Source organism: Nelumbo nucifera, chromosome 2, assembly GCF_055504915.1.
Source record: "Nelumbo nucifera cultivar China Antique chromosome 2, China Antique-T2T, whole genome shotgun sequence".
Lineage (NCBI taxonomy): Eukaryota > Viridiplantae > Streptophyta > Magnoliopsida > Proteales > Nelumbonaceae > Nelumbo > Nelumbo nucifera.
The window spans coordinates 7,294,555-7,309,229 of NC_142650.1; the positions used below are offsets into that span (position 1 = coordinate 7,294,555).

The following is a 14,675-nucleotide window of genomic DNA, read 5'->3' on the forward strand; positions in this document are numbered from 1 at the left end:
TAATTTTCATTCAGAAATAAGCATTAGTTCTTAAAATCTGTTGGTACTTAAATGTGTTATGTACGTTTCTGTTTGAATGGCAGATGAGTGGGTCAAGAATGAAGATTGCTGGCCGGTTTAAACCTTGTGCTCATATGGGCTGTTTTGACCTGGAAACTTTTGTGGAACTTAACCAACGTTCTAGGAAGGCAAGCAATTGGTCATGTTGCATAATTTGTTTCTTTTGCTTGAATGCTTTTGAATAATGTCTTTACATCTACTGCAGTGGCAATGTCCCATTTGCCTAAAGAATTACTCATTGGAGAATATCATCATTGATCCATATTTCAATCGCATTACAACTATGGTAGTACTCACTCTTGACCACTTCAATTGTATTTTATAAATGATCATGATGTCTATATATCATATTTTTGAGTTGTTTTAATTTGATTGTGTAGTTGCGGAGTTGTGGAGAAGATGTAAATGAGATTGATGTGAAGCCAGATGGCTCTTGGCGTGCAAAGAACGAAATTGAACGTAGAGATCTTGCACAATGGCACTTCCCTGATGGCTCCCTGTGTCCCACTTCTGTTAGTGAACCAAAAGAAAACATGGAAATCTCAAAACAGATAAAACAGGAAGGCATTTCAGAGGGACATACTAGTTTGAAACTCGGTATAAGAAGGAACAGCAATGGGAATTGGGAAGTTAGCAAAACAGAGGATGCGCGGAGCCCCTCTTCTGGGAATCGCTTACAAGATAAGTGTGAAAAGCACTGTCAAAAGGTAATTCCAACAAGCAGCAGTGGCACTGGAAGTTGTAAAGATGAAGATCCAAGTGTCAACCAGGATGGCGGTGGGCACTTTGACTTCTCTACCAACAATGGCAATGAGCTTGATTCAATGTCTCTGAATTTCGACCCATATCGAGTTGGTAATAGAATATCTTCTGCTCCTTCAGTGGATGCAAATGTTATTGTTCTCAGTGATTCAGAAGAAGAGGATATTTTGCGTTCCACTGAAAATGTCTATCAGAATGGTCAAGCTGATACCAGTGGAATTCCTTTTTCTGTTGCCCCTAATGGAGTTCCAAATTCATACCAAGAAGATCAAAGGGGGCCTTCATGCCTGGGTCTCTTTAATGGAAATGGTGATGACTATGGGATGTCTCTATGGCAGCTTCAATCTGGTACTCAGGTTGGCCCTGGTTTTCAACTATTTGGTACAGAGACAGATGTTGCGAATAACTTGGTCGATGTTCAGAACACCTCTGTTTCTTGTCCCACATCATTGAATGGCTATGTTTTGGCTCAAGATATGGCTATGGGTTCTGCACAAGTTCCAGATCCTTCTGCTTGTCATTCCAATGCTGACATAAATGATGGTTTGGTTGATAATCCCTTGGCATTTGGTGGGGATGATCCCTCTCTTCAAATTTTCCTTCCCACCCATCCTGCTGGCATTTCAACCCAGTCAGATCTAAGAGACCAACCTGACATGACAAATGGTATTCATACTGAGGAGTGGATTTCTCTCAGGATCGGTAGTAGTGGTGGGGGCAGTGTGGGCCATGGTGAGTCTGTAGCCACAAATGGATTGAATTCAACAAACCAATTTTCACCCAAGGACAGTAGGATGGAATCTTTAGCAAACACCGGTATGTTCCCTTTCTAATGCTGTAGCTTTGTATTACTTCTGTGCTTGGAATATGTTGCAATTGTGGGATACATGATGGTTGTACTTCTCATTTTTACACAGTTGTGATAGCAGAACTGTGCATTGACTGAAAAGACAGGAGATACTGGTTCAGAGCCTTAGAAATTAGTGGCTATGTATTAAGTTTCCTGCTGTTCTTGAATGCATGGTTTGGAACCTAACAGAATTTAGACCTTAGTGCCTAGAACTTCTGATGTAGGATTATTTCTGAGATGATTCATGGTTCAAGCCAGCCAATAGCAGGATCATGTTTCAAGAATAAGCATGGCAGGCTTTAAATTACAAGAATCGATACATAAGATTATGATAAGTTCTAGCATTGTTAAGGAAAAAGGATACCTTAACTTGAAAAGGTCAATATATACAGATGTTCATTTATTTCATTTTAAGATAACATAATGTATTCATAATTGTAAGTTATTGACTACCAAGTATAATTGTAGGCAATCATTTATTTCATTTACCTTACCTTTTTCAAAAAAAAAAAAAAAACAAAGGTGATCATAATTGTATGTTACCAAGTATACTATAAAAAATCCGATATTAATTCTTATACACATGGTTCATGCTTTATTTGAAATCACATGTGATGTATAAAATAAAGCACTAGTACTCGAGAAAACAATCAAATACTTCATACATTTTTTAACATAGGTATCTACGAGTTCTGTGGACATTCTAGAATGGCAAAATCTTTGTAACTTACGAGTTCCATCTTTTCCTATTTCCCCACTCATTAATCTAAACAATTACATCTCTGCTACCATATTGTTTGGACATGTTTCTCTACTGCTCAACAATTTGTTCCATATAACAATGTGGGCCTTGAAGGCGTTATATAAAGTTTTCCTATTAAGTTTTCTCCAGGGAAAACTTGGGCTGTTTTGAAAATGCAATCTCGGCAGGAGCCTCCTGTGCATGACACGTGGCAGAAGAATATTTGCAATCAATTTTCTTTTAGCCAAAAAGGCGAAGGGCCTGAATTAGTAGGTAACATGCCATGTGCAGGAAGCTGGAAAACAGCCCAGGCTGTTTTTCCAAATAGACAGTTTTCCTGTTGTCTTCTATCACATGAGATATGTATGTACGTACCCCTTTTCATTTTGCCCATCCTGTTCTGATTTTATAATTTTATAAGCAACATCCTCTTCACTCTTTCTCTTATTATGAATTATCAAACCAAGATAAAAAAAAAAGGGAGACATTGAGGTATCTTTTACTTAACAAAAAAGAGCATTGAGGCATCTTTTTGTTTCTAGTCATAGTTGTATGCTAATTTCCCCAACTGTTATTAAATTTATGTTAGTATTTATGCTGTTTATACCCTACTTGTTTTAAAACCTCTTGAATTCCCCAAACTGTTATTTGCATCCACAGCAAACAATATATACCATGTAATCCATGATTGGTGCAAACAATAAAGACCATTTTTGAGCATCCATCTCAAAAAAATAAAAGAAAAAAAAAAGAAAAATCTTTGCTTAATTCATCTACGAGTGCCAACAAGGGAGTGCTGAGCCTTGGTGAAGATCTATTGTAACTGAAAACACTGTTTTCTTCTCTCCCATCTGCTCTTACACTTGTTGCACTATTGCCCATCCTGTTCTTCTCTCCCAACTGTTATTTGCACTATTTTACATGTCCTTAATTGGGTTTCTTGGACTCCAGCTGCTACGCTTACAATGAGAAAGTGGCAGAAAGAAACGGGGTTCAGTAATTCTCATTTTGAATTTTTGAAGCATTTTTACTTTGGGTAACATGATCTTTTGTTTCCTTTTCACAGCCTCTTTGCTTTTGAGTATGACAGACAATAGGTCGGACAGGGCAACAACTAATAGGCAAAGATCGGATGGCCCTTTCTCTTATCCTCGCCAGCCACGATCTGTGAGGCCACGGTTAGACCTCTGTATAGACTTGGACTCAGAGTAGAGGAAGTGTTGTGCTTGCTGTGGGATCAAAGTTGCTTCTGTTATGAAATTGGAGTGGCTACCTATGGATACACTACTTGGAAGTGATTTTGATAATTGGTTCCCTTCCTGAATTTCAATGCAACTTCTGTGTGTAAAAGTCGAGATAACAAGACATCATTTTCCTCGTGATGAAAGGGAGCACACTACTGGTGGCAGTGCAATGCCAATCACTGTGCAAAAGTCAATGCAGGGATATCTGCTTCATTGAAACTCTATTGGGAACTTAAGATTCATTTTATGCTGGTGAGCCATCAGCCTCAACTTCTTTATCCTTTGTTTTAGGGTTATAATATTGTTACTACTAACAACTTTTCTCCCATCACTCGGGTTCGATACCTTTTCCTTCCCCAAATATTGAATTTTGCAGGTGCGGTGATGTTGCATCTGCAGTAAATTGTACATTTAGAGAAAGACCCCTATCAGCAGGGAACATACAAGGGACCATCCCAAAGGTGCAAGCCATTAGATACTGGGGTATGCCCCGCCTCCTATTGTAACATGTATGTAATGTCCTGTAATTCGATTCTTGCTAGATGATGGAAACAGCAGTCTGTAAATTCACGTCTCATTGAGCGGAGATCAATAGAAACAATTTGCAAAAATATTCTTGGCATTGGCTCTTTTTTGTTATTTATACCCCTTTGCTTACGAAGTTTGAAGTTTGAACTATTATTTCCCGATGACTGGCTAACAACGTGCGTTGATTTTTTTTTTTTTTTGACTCCAATGCGGCCTTTCAGAGTTTAATTTACCATATGCACGGAGTTAACATCATGATGGGCATGTTAATGATGTGCAATATTCTTGTTGATTTACTTTTCTATGAATTTATTTGGTTCATGCTAATAATGGGACCAGGAATTGAATTGTCTGCGCTGCGGCCCATGGAAATGGATTGGTCAAAAACCCTTGGTTAGAACTCCGAGTTGAGCATCGATATCTGGTATTTTTACTCGGGCCTGTGTTAATGATTTGACTTTTGAGAGATCAATACTGTAGGCCGGTATAGGACAATCCCAAATTCTCATCGTCATCTACCACGTTTCTAGCTAATGTCATGTGGTGTGGTAAAGAGGAGTAATCCAGTATCCTTTTGAAAGATTCACGCGAAGAGTCTTGTCAGTTCAGACTTCAGAGCGCGTTTATGATTTGTATTTGTCACCAAATTTCCGGTAATAAGTAATTGGGTAAATTATGCATTCCTCCCCATTTATTTCCACTGCGGATCTGCAGTTTGCCAGTTGTCACCCTGCGTAAATGCCTACGTAAACCAATCACGAGTGAACTCCCGTGGGCATGAGACTCACTGTCTGATCTGATGTGTTTATTTGTGATTTGGTTACATGGCATGGTGAACTGCAGATCCGGGCCCGCTTGCAAACGAGATTTCCTACTCACCTTTCCTACCCACTCTACCCGCCGTGAATTGAGAGATGTGTGGCTGTAATTCAGGGTGGGTAGGAAAAGTGAGTAGGAAATCTGGGTTCTTTGCTTGATGCCTATTGTTTTTTCCATTCTGTTCATTATGGTTTTCATTATGGATTGGGTGTTTGTTCTGTCAAATCAGATTGAGATATACCTTGATTCAAATTCGATCTGACCCGTTTGCATCTTAAAAGGAAACACCAAGAATGAGAAGAAATCAGTGAGGCAGAAAGTAGGTATGGCACTATCTCTTTATCAGTAGATATATACAGCCAACGAGTCCAACCATGGTGATACCTTCAAATAGCGCTTCGGAATCCTCTTTATCAGCAGCTCTATATAGCTTGAGTCTTCCAGATCCACTAAGCTATGCATTCCTTATCTGGCATCTCATAATGGGTATTCCTCTCCTATTTTTATTTTATTAACGCTGCTAAAGTACTTTCTCAGCAACCTTCCTTTGTTCAGAGTTCACAAGAAGAACAACAGAAAGTTGAGGAATGAGAAGAAGAAAAGCGAGACAAGAGGGGCAAGTTAGTCAAAAAAATTGATTCTTTTGTCCCCCCCCCCCCCCCCTCACTAATTTTGCTATTTATTTCAAAAAGTTTCTGATTTTCTCAATTCTTCAAACATCATTAATTTGTTGGTAAAAAACCCTAATTATTATGTGGTCTACTCTCAAGAGGGGGCCCACCACATTCGGTGATATGTTGGGGCCAAAGGCAAACCATCTTTGCGTGTCTAATGCAGATGTGCCCTACACAATGAGCTTCAATTTCAAATAAAAGTCGCTCTGGATTTATATTGTTCACACTTCACACCTCCCCATAAGTATGGGAATGATGGCTTAGAAAATAAAAGTTTCTTCTGTGCTTAAAAAGATGGGCAATGGCAAACTTTTGCTTTGACTTTTTTGTTTTTCTTTTCTTGATCAATGAGATACCGTGCTATACCATCTTTCGTAACCTCTGGGTCCCATTTGTCCTACTATGTACCTGTACGCGGGCCGGGCTTCCGGCTCGGCTCATTAACATATTACACTGCATAGAGTCCGAGTCCTTTCAAATTTTGGCAAAAGTTAAACTCGAGCCCAGCCCATGAATTAATTCTAAAGCTGAGTTTATATCTCCGCCCCACAAAGAGCCGCCCCACAAAGCTGAGTTTATATTCCCGTCATGTATTGGAAATATCTCTCGAGCGGCCCCTTGTGGGTGGAGATGTGATCTCTAAGCTTAGCTCTATAGACTAAAATATAAGGCCCCGTTTGGTTTGTAGTCAAAACCAGAATAAAAAAATTTTAGAATCAGAACTGGAATAGTCTGTTCTATAATTTATTTCGTTCAGATGGAAATCGAAATTGAAATCAGTTGGAAAGCCAAGGGAAAGAGAGACACTGGCCATTTTTTAAATGTGGAAATGTACCATTCCATTTAGGAATGAAAATGGGATTTTGATTCCACTCAATCAAATGGTTTAGAACAGAAAGGGCCATTCGGATTCCAAATTCAAACTCCTACTCCCGCAAACCAAACGGGCCCTAATTGCATTGTTTGATATCATATCCATTTTTTCATATAGCAAAAGGTTTAGTGTTTAGTGTTGGGACACTTGTGCAGAGCGACTGTCCAGAAAGAACAAATACATTCTAGCCTTCTTGGGATAATGACAATCTACATTTTATCTCGTTCTTTTCTTCCTTTCAGACGACAGGACTCGTACTGAAAAAACCACGTCAGTAACCTACTCCTCGTGTTTGTTTCTGGTGGGGTCCACCTAGAAAGCAAATTCTTACGTGGTAACGTGCTGTGACGTCAGATTGGAATCGAATGGAACGTGGATGGTCCGCTTTTGGTCTCCCAGTTTCAACGTTTACAACACGGGGCTTATTAACCACCTGATCGGAATCTAATCATCTACATCAAAAATCTATACTCACTGTTTACTGTCACTGAATCTCACGGTTTTACATTTGATCAATGACATCATGTCAATCAACTAATTACATGGGGCCTGGGCTAATAACAATAAGAGATGGCCTAGGCAAGCCCACCATAATAAAAGGAAGTAAAAGGAAGAGGATTTATTTGTTTTGTCTTTAGTGAGAGTGGGTATGACCCCAAACGATCCTGAAGGCAAATAATAACAACTGGATTACTGAACTGGATGAACTGAATGATTTATTTTTTGTCTTTTAGTAAACTAATAAATAATTAAAAAGGTCATTTATTGGAACATCCCCTATATTTTTACAGATTTATTTAAATTTATTTTATAATTTTTATTTTATTAAAATATCCCAGTCTAAAAATAATAACTTGATCACCTAAACTGAATGAAAAATGTTCAAGGGCATGGGCTCATGATTATTTATTCCAAAATCATTCCTAATATTTCTTCATTTAAAAAATAAAATTGACTAAATAGAACCAAATACAGTGGTTGTTTGTGTTTTATTAAGGACAAAAGTAATATTTTTTATTTTTACTTTCTTTTGATTAAATTTATTTAAATAGATATTAGGGTCAAAACTATCAATTGCAAACTATAGGTAATGTTTTAGTAAAATACAAATTATAAGATAGGTTTTAGTAAATTCATAAAACTATGGGGATGTTTTAATAAATGACCCAATTTAAAAAAAAAAAAAAGACATGATGATAATGAACCCTATTTCAACTTCAGCGTTCAGTCATTAATAATTTATTCACCGAAGAAAAAAAATAATAAGTTATTCAGTTCAGCTAATTCAGCTGTTACAATTCAAAGTTGCAAACAGAGGCGTGACTTCGAAAAGTAAATAAATAGCCAGGACAAACTGCAAAGAGCGACTCTGTCTGACTGATGGACCGGCCCGATTCACCCATCCGTGCAAGATAATAAATAACACCCAAAAAAAATTAATCAAGAAAAATAACACCAAAAAAAGATTAAAAAAAAACAAAAACAAAAACTGCAAAACAAAGGGGATAAATTCAGATATGCAATATGGTTACAGGGTCACAGAATGGCAGCCAAGCAAATATTGAAAGCAGGAGAGAGAGAGAGAGACTCTTCTATCTCCTATTCCTATCCTATGCGTGTGTGACTCTGAATCTCTGATGAGATTAGAGAATCGTATATGCTAAGCTTGTCAGTGCGAATTCGCAGGGCCGAAAGCTAGAAACTTTATTCGAAAACCTTGCTCTTTGGGTATTCTTCCTGATCTTCTCTCATTTTAATTTTTTAAATGCGTCTCTCTTCAAAACCCATTGCGAGCCCAGGTCGAGCAGATAAGTTCCCACCTCCATTGACGAGGTTTGGCAGAAACAATGGAGGAAACAGAAGTAGAGGGAGGGCTCGAGCCAGCCCCATGTTCGTCAGAAAGAAGAACGATGCCGTTGAAACCCAGGAACCCTCTTCGCCCAAGGTCACTTGCATGGGACAAGTTCGCGTCAGAAGATCCAAGCAAGCTGCGGCTAAGGCTGGCTTCACTAAGGCCGCAACTAGTCCCAAATGCAGCTGCCTGTGGATCCGGGAGGCTCTGTTTTGTAACCGTTCCGCTAAAAAGCCGAAACCCAGGGCATCTGGTTCAGTTTGGCGAAGATGGCTTTTGTTTATCCAATTAGGTTATCGGAAGAAGGTCGAAGTCGTCGAAAACCCCGCAAGGAGAGAACCCGAACCAGAATATACAGAAGAAGAGTCTGACTCAGAAGAAGAGGACGAAGAAGCCAAGGTATTTCTCTCTTCTTCCCCGCCGAAGAACGCTTTGCTGCTTATGAGATGTAGATCCGATCCGTACCGATCTTCCTCACTGGCTAGTCGCTTCTGGGGTTCGCCCTCTGCAGCTGAGAATGCAGAAGAAAAGACAGAGCACGGCCTGAGAGGCTCTGCCTCTGCCGAAGAAGGAGAAGAGGAGGAGGAACCCAATTTAGACAAAGGGCCCACTTGCAGAGATTCGGCTGCAGAATCAAGAATGGATCCAGAAACCGAGGAAAAGTTGGGTTTTGGAGAAGGGTTAGAAAGTTCAAGTAATGCAAGAACCAGAAGCACCACCAAGAGCGAAGAGGAAACATCGAAAACGATAGGAGGTCCAGCTCGGCCTCTGATACTAACGAGGTGTAAATCCGAGCCGGCGAGAAGATCGGGGAAGCTCGATCCAGAGAACCATTTCTGGAAGAAGAGAAGGTTGCGTCCGGGTGAGCGATTTGCACCGCAAGTTTGAAACTGATTTTATTTTCTATCTTGTCTACTTCTCTGCTTTTGTCACTAAATCGAACATCTCCTCTCCCTGTCTCTCTCACTCTTCTCTTTCCATATTTAATTTTAATTTGTTTTCTTTTTTTTTCTTGCTTTCTATATGTACGAGAGAATCTCTATGTCAACAGTAATATATAAGAATTTAGCTAAAGTTGGTCGTACACTGAAATATGGAACATGAAGCTGTTTGTGTTACAATCTCATGGGAGACTGTAATTTTTTTAATATTTCATCTTCCTCAACTATTTTTTATGATTTAATTAATCAATACCCAAAGAAACTATTTCTTTATAAGCAAGCTTCCTCTACTTCCCTTTTGACACCTGTAAACCTCTTTCATTGGAAATATAACTTTGTATGTGACTGTGCATTTCTATGTCTGTGTCTGTAAAAAAATCTCCACTGGAGTGAGAGAGTGAGACTGAGGAGTCCGGATCTTCTACCACACTGAGAGTGGTCCATTTGTTCATTTATTTCATTGGAACATCCTTGTAATACTAATAATGATTTAGGAGCTGCTATTTGCCATTTGTTAGTGGCTTAACTTAACTCTCTCACCTTTCTATTCTTTCTAGCCCAAGTCTTCTTCACATTCACAGCTTCAAGCTTGGTGTTTCTGCTTTGAAGACACCCAACAACAAGAATCACAGAAGATTTGTTCTTTCTCAGAACCATCCTTTCTCACAAAATGCATGCCATCTCTCTGAGTCTGACCATCCCTGACCTTGGCTGATGACGAATGTTCGCCTTTCAGAATACGTTCTCTTGGTCCTGCAACAAGAGCCGGTAGATATCATATCTCTGACCTCAAGCAGAACGTCCGGAAATTCTTCAGTGAATAGTGGAAAGTTCGCGGTTCAATTTCAATTGGATGGTTCTCATTCAAATGGAGACACGGGGGGGCGTAATTCGAATAATGTCGGGTGGGGACTGGGGACTGGGGACTGGGGCCCATTGCTAGAAATCTTTAGTTTTGTGGGAAAGTGCCAAATCGCCATGTCCCAAACTCAGTTGTGTCGACTCGCCCAAGTCTGAGTTTTAAGTGTAGACGAGGCGGGTCGTTCACCGAGTTTTCCTATCCTACCATGAGAATTCTTCTGCCATTAATGATGATGAGCAAGCAGATTATTTATTTTAAGGGTTTTTTCCGTCAATTCCACCTCAGAAATTGAAATCTCAAATAGACCAGTAGGACTATTTTAGGGGTTTGTTTTATTCAAAGGTAGGATTTAACGAAGGGTAGGGATTTACAACTGATCGAACATAACCGAGAGACCCATGTGATCCTGTACACCCAAAACAACTGATCAAGTGGAAGTAGGTCGATGGATTTGTCTACTGAGCCGAGCGGGCAAAGCCTGCAGAGAGAGAACAGATGATGAGAATGATGAGTTTTTTGGGTCAATTAACTGCCAGTGCCAGCGCCAGTACCAGTGGCAGCCATGTTGGCTAGCTTATAAATCATAAATGCACATAGCCAGACAATGGGCTGGCCTACCGGGCAATACCATGTGGATTTGTATGGAGGCCATTAATGAGGTTGATGATATACTGAAGTTGAACGGTGAAAGGAAAAACCCATCTTCACAGAACCGTGAATAGTGTGTTGTGTTAAATATCAAATAAATAGATAGATAGATAGAACAAAAGAAATGAAGAAGAAAGAAAGAAATGTTCATGGGTCAAAGGTTTAAACACAACCAAACGGAAGGTGGAATCGTGATGACATCGTATATGCATATATATTTTGTAGGTCATATAAATATTATATATAATATATCTTTACAAATATTAATGCACTTTCATGCAATGGACAGATGGATAGTTTTTTAAGTTTTTAAAATAAATGATCAGGTTGAAGTCTCTTAACCCATATTTTCTTCATAAGTTTCTAAATTAATGATAACAAAACAATACATATAGATAAGGGGTTTTGGATTCTACCTGGGACCTGGTCGTTTTGCTAGTCAGATGACTAAGATCTTAGTCAGCTTCCCTAAACTACCCAAGTAAGAATCTAGAGTTGTTGCATTTCTCTCCTAGTTTCCTCATCCCAGATTTATGGGAAAGCTTTTTTTTTTAATTTTGGCCAAAGAACCTTGTTGGGTGAATAAGGGAGGGTTCTAAGACATTAATGTTTTTGTTTTCATTTATTTTTGAAATTGCCATATCAGCATAAAAACAAAAACAAACTTTCCTAAATCGTGTTTTTGTTTTGAATTTAAAAACAACTGGTTTTCTTTCGAATAGAAAATACAATACATGTATTTGAGACCAAAATAATGTTTTTAAAGCAAATACTTGTGTCTTTGGAGACATGATAAAATTGAAACAAAACAAAAATTAATTTTGCAGTACAAAAATTATGTGGTGTATTGCATTATATTAAATAACCCTGTTCTTTAAACTATGAAGGATTATTTAAAACGGGAATTAAAAAATTTGTTTCAATTTTAAAAAAGAAAAATTCCCGATTAGTACATTGTACTTTGAGGCCTAGTGCCACTTGGTCCCTTAACTTTAAAATGCAACAATTCAGTACCCAAACTTTTAAAGCGTGTCAATCTAGTAGTACATGTTGTTAACCGATCCGTTAACCATGTGTTAAGTGGTATTTGAAAAGACACAAATGTCCTTCAAGTGTCATCTAATTCTCTTTATCAACCATCCAAACATTGATAATTCTTGCCTCTTCTTGAATACCCATTAAGACATGACCTCAACTTTCTTAAATAGAAGAGGCAACAATTTGGGACTGTTCATTTTTTATCAATGGTTGGATGGTTGATAAAGAGAGTTAGATCTTATATCACATTCGAAAGGTATTTGTATCTTTTTAAATGTCACTTAAAAGTTGATTAATGAACTGATTAACGCCAGGTACTAGATTAACATGTTTTGAAAGTTTTGGTACTGAATTGTAGCATTTTAAAATTCGGAGATTAAAGTGGCACTAAGCCCAAGATACAGGGTATTAAACGGGAATTTTCCCTTTTATTTTCAAACTAGTTGATCTTATTTTATTTTTATTTGGATAAATTACAAAGACCCCCCTGTACTATGGGATCTGTGACAAAGACCCCCTTGTACCGTGAGACAAAGACTCCCTTCCTTTAGCCTTTCTTCCAAATCAGTCATTGCAATATTTTTTAATCCCAATATTACCCTTCGGAGAAAAAAAATGTTCATCATCCCCGACCTCACCTCACGATACACGAACAGCAGCGGCAGTAACTGTTGCAGCGGCGACAGTCGAAATTGATACTGAGATCGGAGAAGAAACTCTTGACTTGGCCTCGTTACTCGATTCATTGGTCTCTTTTGAATCTACCTTCTGTGATGCGTTTGCTGTAATTTCTTGGTTTGTTGGGCAATGTGATTGCCTTTTCAATCCATACAGAACCTCTGCGACCTCGATCTCAATCTCCTGTATTGAAGAAGATGAGGCCTTGATAATCTTTGGAGGCTGGTGCTTAGCTCCGATAGGTTTCTGCACCATAAGTTCAAACTTTCATAGATGAATCTCCGGACACAGACATAGAAACAACAAAAGAAAACTAAATAAAAAAAAAAAGAATAAAAACTAACCATCTTCTTCCGAATAGAAGCATTGGAAGAAGAAGGCGAGATCAAAGCTGGTGAGGGTACTGGCGCACTTGGTCTTGTAGGTGAAGTTGAAGCCTGACTATGAAACTGCTCGCCGCAGCCACCTCCACCACCACCTCCGCCTCCTCCTCCTGCCCTACCACTACCACCTCCACTTAAGGTCCAACATTCAAGTGACCTTTTAGCCGAAGCTACGAAAACAAAAGATATGAAAATTTCCTGTTAATATCCCATACAGAAAGAACATAATAGAACATCAAACTTCTCGTAAGTTCCATCCTCGTCTCTTTCTCTACCTGACCGAGCTTTTCTCGGTACCAACATCTCATCAGGGACCTTCCACATCGAGGCCACCCTAACAACCTTAGCAAAGGTGGAAAGCTCTTTCGATGATGATGATGATTCGACAGAGAGGACGATGGAGGATTTGGGGGAAGCATCTGAACCGCACCGGTGTCTTCGTCCTCATCCTCCTCATCATCGTCAACGCTTTCTTCGGTACTTTCTTCTCCACCTTCCTCCCGATTACTCCCATGCATCAATCTATCTCCCCTTCTCTTGTTCCGACTCGACCGATCCCGATCTCTATCTTTCTTATTTACTCGATCTCGTAACCTCGCCGTTTCTTGCAATTCCATCGACCCATCTTCCTCTGTAAAATCAACAAAGTAAAGAAAACAACATCAAGATTAGAGGAAAAATGAACAAAATTGGTGAGAAACAGTACTAAAGACGGATCTGCGAAATCCGAACCAGGCGAATCCCTCAAACTGCTGTTCCTTTGTCTCCTTCTCAACAATCCATTCGTCGTCGCTAAGCTTCCTCTCCTTGCTTCTCTGTTTCTATACATCTCTTTCCACTTATTCTCATGAAATCAAATACAGAAGAATGTAAATCTCAGGCTGGTAGCTCGGAATATCCGAATTATCAATAATTGCAGGATTAGAGATCACCGCGTAAAACATCGGAGAAGTCGGAAGAAGCGTGTGGGAAGATTTCTCCATTGCGACCGGCCTTGGAGACGAAACGGAACGATCGTTTCCAAAGTATATTCGCTTTGCGAGCTTCAAGCCATCTTTGACAGATTTCACGAATTGTTGAGCCATTCTGATCAGACTAATGAGAAAGAAACGAAATTAAGACAAATTTTTGGAATACCTCTGGACTCTGGTTTCATTTCACGTCACCGACGCTATGTTTTTTGAATGGATGAAATCGTCATCACCAACAGGCGAGTGAGGAGTTCGGAAGTCCGTCACCGCCGAACATCTATCGCCGTTGTTCGTCTACTGTGAGATGAGGTTGGGGAAGATGAACAGTGTTTGTTATTAGAAGGGTAGTATGGGGATTAAAAAATATTGCATCGGCGGATTTGGACGGAAGACTAAGGGTCTTTGTCTTACGGTCATAATACAACGGGGGTCTTTATGTAAAATAGGAGTTTTTGTCACAGACCTCATAGTACGGGGTTCTTTATAATTTACCTTTTTTACTTTTTATCTTTTTAGAATTGGCATCTAGAAAAACAATTCACATTGAAAAACACCCCAAGTTGCCATGGAATGAGTGACATGGCCCACAACATTCGACATGTGGATACGACCAAACAAAAAGGTCCCATATGAACGGTCTGGATTGACCACAAGATTTCTTCAAATGGCTAAAATATAATAGAGTAGGTTTAGGTTGTATATTGGGGAGCCCCCCTTGTTTATTCCAATTTCCTATATACAAACAACAA

General features: G+C 39.1%; 3 protein-coding genes across 4 annotated transcripts in view; 2 read left to right on the forward strand and 1 right to left on the reverse strand.

Annotated features, from left to right (window-relative positions):
- Window positions 1-4,269, forward strand: part of LOC104594792 (E3 SUMO-protein ligase SIZ1) — a 37,243-nt gene extending 32,974 nt beyond the window's left edge. For both annotated transcript variants that reach the window (XM_010255265.3, XM_019197295.2), the window contains 5 exons: window positions 84-188; window positions 266-346; window positions 441-1,638; window positions 3,481-3,910; window positions 4,035-4,269. In XM_010255265.3, coding sequence (XP_010253567.1) covers window positions 84-188; window positions 266-346; window positions 441-1,638; window positions 3,481-3,626 — 1,530 coding nt within the window. In that variant the 3' untranslated portion in view covers window positions 3,627-3,910; window positions 4,035-4,269. The remainder of the gene's footprint in view (window positions 1-83; window positions 189-265; window positions 347-440; window positions 1,639-3,480; window positions 3,911-4,034) is intronic.
- Window positions 4,270-7,941: 3,672 nt separating this feature from the next.
- LOC104594793 (protamine P1 family protein) lies at window positions 7,942-9,479 on the forward strand. The gene has a single exon (XM_010255266.3). The coding sequence runs from the start codon at window positions 8,319-8,321 to the stop codon at window positions 9,291-9,293; it is 975 nt and encodes a 324-aa protein (XP_010253568.1). The 5' UTR covers window positions 7,942-8,318; the 3' UTR covers window positions 9,294-9,479.
- A 952-nt stretch (window positions 9,480-10,431) lies between these two features.
- LOC148801902 (protein TIME FOR COFFEE-like) lies at window positions 10,432-14,390 on the reverse strand. Its single transcript, XM_088896999.1, has 6 exons — window positions 14,093-14,390; window positions 13,688-14,009; window positions 13,231-13,586; window positions 12,917-13,125; window positions 12,533-12,818; window positions 10,432-10,686 (listed from the first exon to the last, which is right to left on the reverse strand). The coding sequence occupies exons 3-5, from the start codon at window positions 13,277-13,279 to the stop codon at window positions 12,534-12,536; spliced, it is 543 nt and encodes a 180-aa protein (XP_088753125.1). The 5' UTR covers window positions 13,280-13,586; window positions 13,688-14,009; window positions 14,093-14,390; the 3' UTR covers window positions 10,432-10,686; window position 12,533.
- Window positions 14,391-14,675: the final 285 nt, after the last annotated feature.

Bases quoted from the DNA above. Each gene is read 5' to 3' on its own strand.
- LOC104594793 (XM_010255266.3), top strand. From the start codon at position 8,319: ATGCGTCTCTCTTCAAAACCCATTGCGAGCCCAGGTCGAGCAGATAAG.
- LOC148801902 (XM_088896999.1), bottom strand. From the start codon at position 13,279: ATGTGGAAGGTCCCTGATGAGATGTTGGTACCGAGAAAAGCTCGGTCA. The intron at 13,126-13,230 runs GTAGAGAAAGAG...TTGTTTTCGTAG, and splicing joins ACCGAGAAAAGCTCGGTCAG to CTTCGGCTAAAAGGTCACTT. The intron at 12,819-12,916 runs GTTAGTTTTTAT...CTTATGGTGCAG, and splicing joins CTTCTATTCGGAAGAAGATG to AAACCTATCGGAGCTAAGCA.